At 34.9% G+C, this 10,517-nt stretch overlaps 1 protein-coding gene and 2 non-coding genes across 3 annotated transcripts; 2 read left to right on the top strand and 1 right to left on the bottom strand.

The window, feature by feature from the left end:
- Positions 1-1,889: 1,889 nt before the first annotated feature.
- On the bottom strand, positions 1,890-3,203 carry LOC110638981 (uncharacterized). Its single transcript, XM_021789726.2, has one exon. The coding sequence runs from the start codon at positions 3,192-3,194 to the stop codon at positions 1,890-1,892; it is 1,305 nt and encodes a 434-aa protein (XP_021645418.2). The 5' UTR covers positions 3,195-3,203.
- A 730-nt stretch (positions 3,204-3,933) lies between these two features.
- On the top strand, positions 3,934-4,040 carry LOC131179807 (small nucleolar RNA R71). The gene has a single exon (XR_009148693.1). It is a non-coding gene; the product is annotated as a small nucleolar RNA R71 (small nucleolar RNA).
- Positions 4,041-6,929: 2,889 nt separating this feature from the next.
- On the top strand, positions 6,930-7,036 carry LOC131179737 (small nucleolar RNA R71). Its single transcript, XR_009148624.1, has one exon. It is a non-coding gene; the product is annotated as a small nucleolar RNA R71 (small nucleolar RNA).
- The last annotated feature ends 3,481 nt before the right edge of the window (positions 7,037-10,517 follow it).

Here is a 10,517-nt window from a genome sequence, read left to right as displayed (position 1 = left end):
AAAATTTTAAAAATTTTGCAAAAATTTTGTCCTTACCCCCAAACTCAAATGAAACATTGTCCTCAATGTCTAAAATGAATACAAAGATGGGCAAAATTGTGCAAACTAATCAATTAATGAAATATATACAATTGGGGATTAAATCAATATAAGCTCAAGAATTTCAAAATTAGCTCAAAATGATATTAACAATGAAGTTTTAGAGAGAAAAATGTGAAAAAGTATCCCAAATATATGAATTTACACTGCTTAAGATATTGCTTAACCTGTTGCGTAGGGCAAGCAAAAGCATAAGCATTGGCATTAGCATTGGCAAAATACCATAAGCATAAATAGTAAAAGGGTAAGCTGTTACCTCCAAATGATGTTAAACATATGTAGCTCAAAGGAAATTTTTGCAACTCATCAATAGCAACAAAATTAGGACTAAATAAAAGATAAAGTACAAAAATAATGTGCAAGATGATGAAAAAGTGTAATGAAATAAGATCTAACAGTTAAATCAAAAATTAAACCAAAAAGCATTCATAGAATAACTATATCCATATTAGAAGATAGAATAAAATAAACTAAACTAAAGGAAATGAATGCAAATATAATCATAAAAACTAATTACCAAAGTATTACAACTATTACTAAAGTTTGAAGATTAAAATAAACAGATTACAAAATAAACCTAAAACAGAAACTAAAACTGAATTGAAGAACTAAAACTAGTACTAAACTATCACATCGTTCAAGCTCTGCTGTCAAGGCTTTCTTGTTGTTCAAACTTTGCTGGTGGGTCGACTAGTGGCACAAGACATTTTGCTGGGGTAAGCACAAAATTACTTAAGGTTAAGCATGACTTGCATAGGGTAGTTGCTTAGGTTAAGCATGTAGCAATTGCTAAACTAACGATTCTGGTGTTGCTTAGGGTCAAGCAGAAATTTGCTTAGGGTTAAGCAGAATTTGCATAGGGATAAGCAGAATTTGCATAGGGTACAGATTAGTAAGCAACATTATCAGCAAATTTCGGCAGGTTTTGGAAAAAATTGTGATTTTACTTACCAAAAACAGTCCAATTGCTATGGAATGCTATCATGACCCTCAGTAATTACCAAATACACATTAATACCACAAAATTGAAAAATTTAAGCTCATCATCTCTTATAAACTTAGCAAGCATGATACATGTTCATTTAGCTTTTTGCAAGCATGGTTCAAATTAGGCACCAATTGTGATTACCTTTTTGCAAACTTAATGAAATGGTCTTATTCCTAAGCTTATACCAAAAGCACATTTTCAGCAGCATTTGAGACAAGTTCCAAACATTCAAAAATTGCAGAAAAGACATAGAAATTGACTTTTTAAGCAGCATGAACAGTAGCGTGAACAGTAACAAAAACTAACAGACTACAAAAACTAGCAGTAACTCAATAAAAAACATGCAAATTTTAACAGACTACAAAAACCATATATACAAGACACTTTTTTTGCACTTTAATAAAGCTCACATCAGTCCTAAATATCAAAATTGATTCTCATTCAAGTTATATTTCACAGAATTTATACAAGACACAAAATTAAACATGTGCTATCAAGTCGATTGCAATATTAGCAATCTAGCACGAGTTTAAAAGTGTTACTATTCACAGGTACTGGATAAAGTGCAGAATTTTGCTTATACTTGCTCCCTTTCAATTCTTTCTTTTTGCTACATGTGTCAATTTGCCCAATCTTCATGAATGACCTACAAAAGATAAACAAATATCACTTTTGAGTTTAATGAGGGTAAAAGCTGAAAATGAAATGAAATGGAAAATTAATAAACTATAAAAGAATACGCTTGGGTTGCCTCCCAAGAAGCCCTTGTTTAATGTCTTAAGCTTGACCTTCTTTTCAAAGCTCATGGTGGTTGGAATTGGAAAATATTACCTCCCTTCACAACAGGTGCTAAAATGAATTTATACTTCAACTTTTTCCCATTATATGTGAAAATACCTGTTGCTTTGTTCAGAATCCCAACTATATCTTGAAGAATATTCTTACAAACTTTAGATGAATCTCCTCTTTTGAGTGATTTTGATGGAGGCTTGAGCTTAACTTTTGGAGCTTCATTGTTAATCAAATGAGATAGTGAAGCTGACTTTTTCTTTCGCACTTTATGCTGATTGCATTGTTTTGGAATAGCTTGATTTTCCTCTAGTTTAGTAACTTCAGTTTCAGCATCATGCTCTATAACATCTACCCTATAACAAGAATTCATCACAGCTGGTTCCTTGGAATGTTGGAATAAATTAAACTCTATTTCCTCCTCCCCCACTGTCAACTTCAATTTCCCATTCTTTACATCTATATTAGCTCCTGCAGTGGCTAAAAATGGCCTTCCAAGTATGATGGGCGTTCTTACATCCTCCTCCATCTCTAGTACAATAAAATCCACTGGAATGAAAAACTTCCCAACTTTTAATGGTACATTCTCTAAAATCCCAATTGGATACTTTATAGATTTGTCAGCTAATTGCAAAGAAATAGTTGTAGGTTTTAGATCTCCAACCTTTAACTTCTCACATATGGAAAGTGGCATCAAGCTAACACTAGCCCCCAAGTCACATAATGCTCTCTCAATACTTGTTTCTCCAATGTGACATGGTATGGAAAAACTTCCAGGATCTTTCAGCTTAGGTGGGAGCTTGTTCTGCAATATAGCACTGCACTCCTCAGTAAGTGCAACAGTTTCATAATCTTCCAACCTTCTTTTATTTGATAAAATCTCCCTCAAAAACTTAGCATCAGAAGGCATTTGAGAAATGACATCGGTGAATGGAATGTTGATATACAACTTCTTTAAAACTTCAAGGAATTTCCCAAACTGCTTATCTAATTGTGCTTTATGAAACCTCTGAGGAAAGGGCAATGGTGGCTTGTACGGTGCAGGAGGCACATATTTCTCTTCTATTTTCTTTTTATCTTCTTTCTCTTCATTTGCTTCCTTACTAGCTTTAGCTTTAGTTGAAGTGGATTCACTCTCACACTCATCTTTCTTTTCTTTCAACTTTACTTCAATTTCGTGTTCTTCCCCCATTACCTTTCCACTTCTTAAAGTAACAGCATTGCACTGCTCCCTTGGATTCTCAGGTTGGCTAGGAAGCTTCCCAAAAGCTTTACTATTTGAAGAGCTAGCCTGTTGAGCTATTTGATTCTCTAACATCTTGTTGTGTGTTGCCATTTGATCTACTTTAGATGCTAATTGAGAAATCATATCTTGTTGACTTTGATGGCTCACAAGTAGAGTCTCAATCATAGCTTCTAATCTAGCTGTCTTGTCTTGTTGTGCTTGTTGTGGTAGAGGTGGAGTAGGTGCATTTTGAGGTTTAGGAATTCCAGGAGGAGAACCTCTATTCTGCTGAAAATTCTGATGTTGTTGATACCCAGAAGGTTGCTGAAAATTTTGATGTTGTCCTTGTCTACCTCCCCAAAAGAAATTGGGGTGGTTTCTCCATGCTGGATCATAAGTTGCAGAAAATGGGTTACCACCTAGACTTTGATTGTAGTTCCCCACATAATCCACTTGCTTACTTGAAAAATCTTGATTAAGTGCAGAAAAATCTGCTGCACAATTGACATTTGCAGCTCCAACTTCTACTGAATTACTAGAACCTCCAGCTGAAGAATCTACTTTCATGCTTAGCTTGTCCATTTTCCTTGTCAAAGCATCAAACTTAGCATTAATCATATTCATGGCATCAAGCTCGAACATACCAGCTGGTTTCTTGATCTCATTCCTCTCACAACTCCATTGGTAGTTGTTATAAGCAATTTTATCCAAAGCAGAAAAAGCTTCATCTTCAGATTTTTCCATAAGATCACCTCCAGAAGATGCATCAATTGTACTTCTAATAGCTGGTGAAACTCCATTGTAAAAGTGTTGAACAAGCATCCACTTAGGAATCCCATGATGTGGACACCTCCTTTGCAAATCCTTGTACCTCTCCCATGCTTCATACAAGCTCTCATCATCTCTAGGTTTGAAAGAAGTCAGCTCATTTCTTAGCTTAGTTGTCTTGCTTTGTGGAAAATATTGAGCTAAAAATGCTTGAGAAAGTTCATCCCATGTTGTGATAGAACCCGGTGGCAAAGAATGTAACCACTCACTAGCTCGGTCCTTCAGAGAAAAAGGAAATAATTTGAGTCGAATTGCATCATCAGAAACTCCATTTATCTTCAACATATCACTGATCTCAAGAAAGTGTACTAGATGCACATGTGGACTTTCACTTGGATTTCCTCCAAATTGTGATTGTTGTACCATCCGAGTCAGAGCTTGATTCAAAATTATTAGCTTCTACTCTTGGTCTTGTGATACTTGGCATGAAATCTCCAATGTTAGGATAGGCATGATCCTTCACAGAACGGTTGTTATTGTTGTTGGCCATTTCTTCTTATAATTGCTCTTGCTCTTGTGCTCTTTCTTATTGTTGTTGAGCTTTAATTTCAGCCTTTCTCCTTTTAGATTCTGCTCTTAAAGCTTTTGCTGTCTTTTCTATTTCTGGATCAAAGAATAAATTGATTTCTTCACTTTTTGTCCTTCTCATAAAATAAAGTACCTGAAAAACCAAATAAACAAATTCTCAAAGTAAAATGGTAAAAAGAAAATAAAATAAAAATGCCCAAATTAACCAAACAAACAATTGTTCAATATCAAACAAAAATCAAATCCCCGACAAAGGCGCCAAAAACTTGATGTAGCGAATCCGCAAGTATACGGGTCGTCTCAAGTAATAAAGTGATGAATCAAGTATCGTTCCCACGAAGATTTGCTGTTTGATTACCAAACTATGAATGAAGCGATTATTTGGGCTAATGATTAATAAATAAATAGTAAATGTAAATGAGCAAGGTAAATTGATTAATCTAATTAGAATGGGTAAAGAGCAAACAAATAAATTCTAGATCTAGTTTGCAATTAAACTAAATTAACAATGGGTAATTCAAATCAAAGTCTAATTATGTTAAAAGTGATTTCAGAGTTGGGGATTTATGCATAAATTAATTGAAATTTGTCTTGAGCATTCCAATTTTTAGGGAAAAATAGAGTTTGAAGGTGATTAATTCTAAATTCCTTTGATTTCTTTTTCAAGCAAACCAAAGTGTGTTCTAAAATAACCAAACCTACTTTCGTATGATATTTAATTACTCTAAAACCCATTAAGTTTTGTAACCAATCATTAATTCCTCTTAAAATCCTAGTTTATTTCGAAGTCTAGGTGATTTTAAGTTTCAATCCTTGATTATCTATCAATGACTTTCACCTTTCGGTCCTTCAATCAAAGATTAACACAATACCCAATGGGTACAAACATTAGGCAAGTAAATCAAACACACAAGGAAGGAATCAAAGCTCATATTTATGTAAAATAAGGAAATACCCAGTCCAAATCCATAAATTAATCTAAAACATATTTCCCAATTCTGAAATCTAAATGGCTTACTCACTCATGATAGTATTTACAAGAAGTATTGATGGAAAAGTAAAGAAAAACATGATAAGAGAATTAAAATAGAAAAACCTAGGTAGAAGAACCCAAAACTCTGGTTTCTGGAGCTCCAAAATTGGGTGCAGCAGCTCCTCCCCAAAAGAAATGGCGTCTCCTCCTCTCTCTCTATTCTATTTTCTTTCCTTTTTGTTTTTCCTTCCTTTTTCTCTTTTTTTTTCCTCTTGTGGCAAAAACTAGGAAATAATGAATTTATATCGTCCCAAAAAGTTGCCCTAAAAGTAAATAAGAGCCAAGGAGTGGATAGGAAATGAGGTGTAAAATTGTCCAAGTCATTAGCACTATTCACATTATGGGCAGTTTGCTTAGGGTTCGGCTTAACCCTAAGCAGCTTCTTAGCAAATTTCAACTTCTGGTCGCACTGTCTGCTTAAGGTTAAGCAGACCCTCAGCAAATCTCGGCAGACTTAGAGTAAAATAGACTTTTCTGCTCATGCTTGACTTGTGCTGCACCTTGAGCACTGCCGTTTTACCCTAAGCAGGATCTTAAGCAAAGTCTCAAGCAAATTTCGGCTAACTTGCTCTTTCAAGGCTTGATTTCTTCAACTTTCCTCCATGCTTAAAGAGTTCCTGATTTCTTCAAATCACTTCCTAATGCACTCATTGATCTTCGATTTGCCACAAAATCCTATAAAAAACAACTCCAACATACGATTGTGGACTTATAATTGATCCATGGTTTGTCTCATGTGTTGCATTTCTTCCTCCAATTTGCTATTCTTCATGCTTTGTTCAGCAAAAAATTTCTCCATCATGCTTTCCAAGGTTGGCTTCGGTTCATGAGGTGGAAGGGATTGTTGTGCTCTTGCTTGATATCCAGGTTGTGGCTGCCTTGTGGGCTGAAATTGAGGCTGAAATTAAGGCCTATTATGCTGCATATATTGCTGGTTATGAGCATAGTTTGAGCTTTGACCCTGTTGAGCAAAAGTTGCTCGTGGTCTCCATGTTGAGTTGTTCACATTAGAGTAAGAATTTCCCATAGGTTTTTGTTGATAACCTCCTGCATAAGCAGCTTGTTCTTGCAAAAAATCATCACCATAAGAAGAGTAATCAACTCCACAACTTTGAGTTCCATCTGTGAAGGCAACTTGTTGCATAGTTGTAGGAGTTGAGGTTGTTGCCTTTGTGCAAAAATCACTAAGAAGCTGAGTCAACTGATCAAATCTTGCATTCATGTAGCTAACTGAGTCAAGTTCATAAATCCCAGCCTTCTTTAGCTCAAGTGCTCTAGGATTTCCCCACAAATGGGTATTATGAGCAATCTTCTCTAATAGATCATAGCATTTTTCACTTGTCATTCTCATGAAGTCTCCTCCTGCTTGTGAATCAATTGTGTTTCTTATGGCTGGAGTAACTCTGGTGTAGAAATTCTGAACAATCATCCATTTAGGTATTTCATGATGAGGACATTGCCTTTCAAGCTCCTTAAATCTCATCCAAGATTCATACAAAGTTTCATCATCCCTTGGCTTAAAAGTTACCATCAAATTCCTCAAATGAGTGGTCTTCCCAGGTGGGAAAAATTGAGATAGAAAAGCTTGAGATAGCTGCTCCCAAGTAGCTATAGTAGCTTGTGGAAGTGAGTCATACCACTCCAATGCTGAATCCTGAAGAGAGAATGGAAATAAGGTGAGCCGAATCACTTCATTTGAAACTCCAGGCTGCCTTTGTGTGCCACATATCATCAAAAATTTCTTCAAATGAGAATGAGGATTTTCAAGTGGACTACCTCCAAATTGTGAATTCTGAATCATTTGAATGAGACCAGTCTTTAACTCAAACTGATTAGCTCCAATAATAGGTCTGTTATCTCTCACATCTGCACATCTAGGAAAAGCATAGTCTAACATGGATCTTCTCTGAGGATCATTTTGATTAACAACTTCATTTTGCCTATTTTGCTCATTTCCTCTATTATCTCCACCAATAGCTCTATTTTGATTCTCCATATCTTCAATTGTTTCCTCTTGCTCAAATCTTTGTTGTTCTTCCTTTTCTACTTCCTTTCTTCTCTTGTATTCCTTTTTGTTGGCTCGACAGAATTTTTCAATTTTAGGGTTAAACAACAATTCAGTATTACTTGTGCTTTTCGATCGTCTCATAAACAAAAAAAGTACCTGAAAAAAAAAGGAACAGCAGTGAAAATAAAAGAAAATAAAAATTCTAATCAGCTTAAAACAATTAAAATCCAACTTAAAAACAAACAATTCCCCGGCAACGACGCTAAAAAATTGATGGTGTGTCCGCAAGTGCACAGGTCACAGTAGTATAGTTTTAAAAATGATATCGATCCCACAGGGAATTGTGCTTAAATTGGAAATAAAAGGATAAGCTAATTAGAATGGCAAAATTTAAAGATATTAAAAATGAAATTTAAAAATTAAAATTGGTATTTGAGGAATTTAACCTAAATCAAACAATCAACTAAATTAATAAAACTAGTTTACCAAAATTTAATTTGATATTTCTAATTATAAAATTGGGAGGAATTAAATCTAAATTCAATAAAAATTAAAGTGATTCTAGAGATTAGATTTTTCATATTATTTGCATGTGGTTTATCCCTAATTTAGCCAAATATATGAGAATTGTAATTTTGAAGGAAATCAATTCTTAAATTTTTGAAACCTTTTTCAAGCATTTCAAAGTTGGTTTTCATTAAATCAAACCCTGTTTTCACGGTATTTCAAACCTAACAAAAACCTAATTAAAGCTCTAATTGATTTTGGAAAGTCCCCTTAATCCTCTTAGCTTATCTTTAACACCAAGAAAACTAAGTTTATTGCAAGATTATCTATCTCAAATATTTACTTTTTAGTCCATCTATTAAGGATTAAAACTTAACTTAATGAGGACCCATTCATCAAGTAAGGCAACAAGCTCACAAGCAATAAATCAAAATGTAACAAACATCATTTAAATGACTAAATCAGTTCAAAACCATAATATAAAGCAATATTTACAAACTCATCTCTAGAATCTCAAATAACTACTCACAAATCATAATTTCAAGTCAAACCCAAGTGTATAAATGAAGAAATAATGGAAATCTAAGTTAAGGAATAGAAAAACCCAGAAGAATGCTGAAGTATCAGCTGCTGGAGAGTTGCAGAACGTCCTCTGCTACTCCTGCTGCTGCCTTCATGTGCTCCTCTCTTTCTTTCCTTCTTTCTTGCCAAAAATGCCTCCTCTCCTCCTTATCGAAAGAAATTAGATAAAGGAGGTTTTATATGGGTCAGATATCTGCCCTAGAATGGGTAAAAAGGTGAAAGATTCCAGAGAAAGTGAGGTATAAAATCAGAGTAACGAAAATGCCACGTCAGCCATTTCCAGTAAAAACGACATAAGCTGAATCGGTTGTGTCGCAAGTTGTGTAACCTGCGGCCTGAGAAAAACAACATATCTGATGATCGACACAACCTGCGACATAAGCTAAATCGGTTGTGCTGCAGGCTGTGAAGCTCTTGGCCATTTTTTAACTCAATTTCAAAAATTTTTGCAATTCAACTCTAATTTCCTCCAAATGGCTACTCTGATCAAAATACACCAAATTTCTCCAAAATTTAACCTACAAAATAAATAAATTTCAAAAATTAAACTAAGAAGTGTAGAAATTATAAAATTGACTAAATATATGTTAATATCTATAATAATAGCTATGAACAAGTGTAAATTATGTGAAAAAATTACACCTAAATGATGATATAAAATGCATGCATCATGGTCCTGCACTCAACTCACAGCCATGACAGTTCCCTTAGTTGTGGAAGCTATGGCATGCAAGTCTGCAATGATTCTAACAATAGGATAATTGTTGAAGTTGATGCGCCGATGGTCATTCAGTCTCTCCAGGGAGCCTCCCCTCTAACAGATATCAAAGGATTGATTGAAGACATTCTTTTGATAGCTACAAGGTTTCAAGAAGTTCATTTCCATTTTGTGCGTAGGTGTTGAAATGACGCAGCTCACTCTTTAGCTGCCAAAACATTATGAGATTTTTCTTTCTCTTGTAACCCTGTCACTCAGTACAATTATGTATTTGGTTCCATGAGGCATTAGCCTTCCTTTCAATAGATTTATATCTTTTCACAAAAAAAAAAATATAGAGGAAATCCTTTCTGTCTTCTCTTTCTCCTTTTCTAGGAAGCTCGTCTTCTATTCTCTGCCAATTCCTATTGCCTTCTCTATCCCTTCAAGCAGGGGAAGGCTCTTCCTTCCTTCCTTGCTTAGTTGGGTTTCTCCTTCCTCACTAAGTTTTGTGAGTTTGGTTGTTTGACAGATCTAAGCAAAATTGGAAAGGGTTCATTTGGATCCACTTGTGGGAGTTCTTTTTGTAGCTCTTTTTGATTGCATGTAAAGGGTTGGCTGTGGTAGATGGTGGCACCTCGTAGGTTCGTAGAATCCCACCTGGAAGGCACAAGTGAGAAGTTAAAGAGTTCTGCCATCATCAACCTCCCCAGCTACCTGTGTTAGCTTGCTAACCTTCTTCAGCTCCATAACCTCTCCGTCTTCATTTTTTGTTGGGTTCTTTTACTTTGACTGATTCTGATGGGCTTTGGTTGGAATTGCCTTTACTTGGCAAGACGGGGTGGTCACAGACTTGCTTGGCAGACGCCTAGGAAAGGCCCCGGTTGCGTGTTGTTCGGTGGGCGGCGCTACCATTGCAAGCTACTGGAGATTTGGCCTAAGGTTTCAATATGTCTTAGGCTTTATTGTATTGGGCTAGATTCAGGATCTGTTAGATGGAATCCTTTGTTTTGGGCTATAGGCTACATTGTGTAATTTTTTTCGGCCATTTTAGGCTTTTTAATTGAATTTTTTATAAAAAAAAATTCAAATAAGCTCAAAATAATCTTTTTCTCTAAATAAATCCAAAACATTTCATTTGAGTCCAAATAAAATATTAATTTTTGAGAATAAAAATATTATTTTCTCTAATTTTTATATATTAAAGTTTATTTATAATTTTCAATAAAAAAA

The sequence above is a fragment of the Hevea brasiliensis genome, chromosome 4 (genome assembly GCF_030052815.1).
Source record: "Hevea brasiliensis isolate MT/VB/25A 57/8 chromosome 4, ASM3005281v1, whole genome shotgun sequence".
In the NCBI taxonomy this organism is placed as follows: domain Eukaryota; kingdom Viridiplantae; phylum Streptophyta; class Magnoliopsida; order Malpighiales; family Euphorbiaceae; genus Hevea; species Hevea brasiliensis.
Note: the sequence above shows the minus strand (reverse complement) of the source record. Positions and strands in the feature narration are given on the sequence as shown.

Coding starts and splice junctions, on each gene's coding strand:
- LOC110638981 (XM_021789726.2), bottom strand. CDS start 3,194: ATGTTAGAGAATCAAATAGCTCAACAGGCTAGCTCTTCAAATAGTAAA.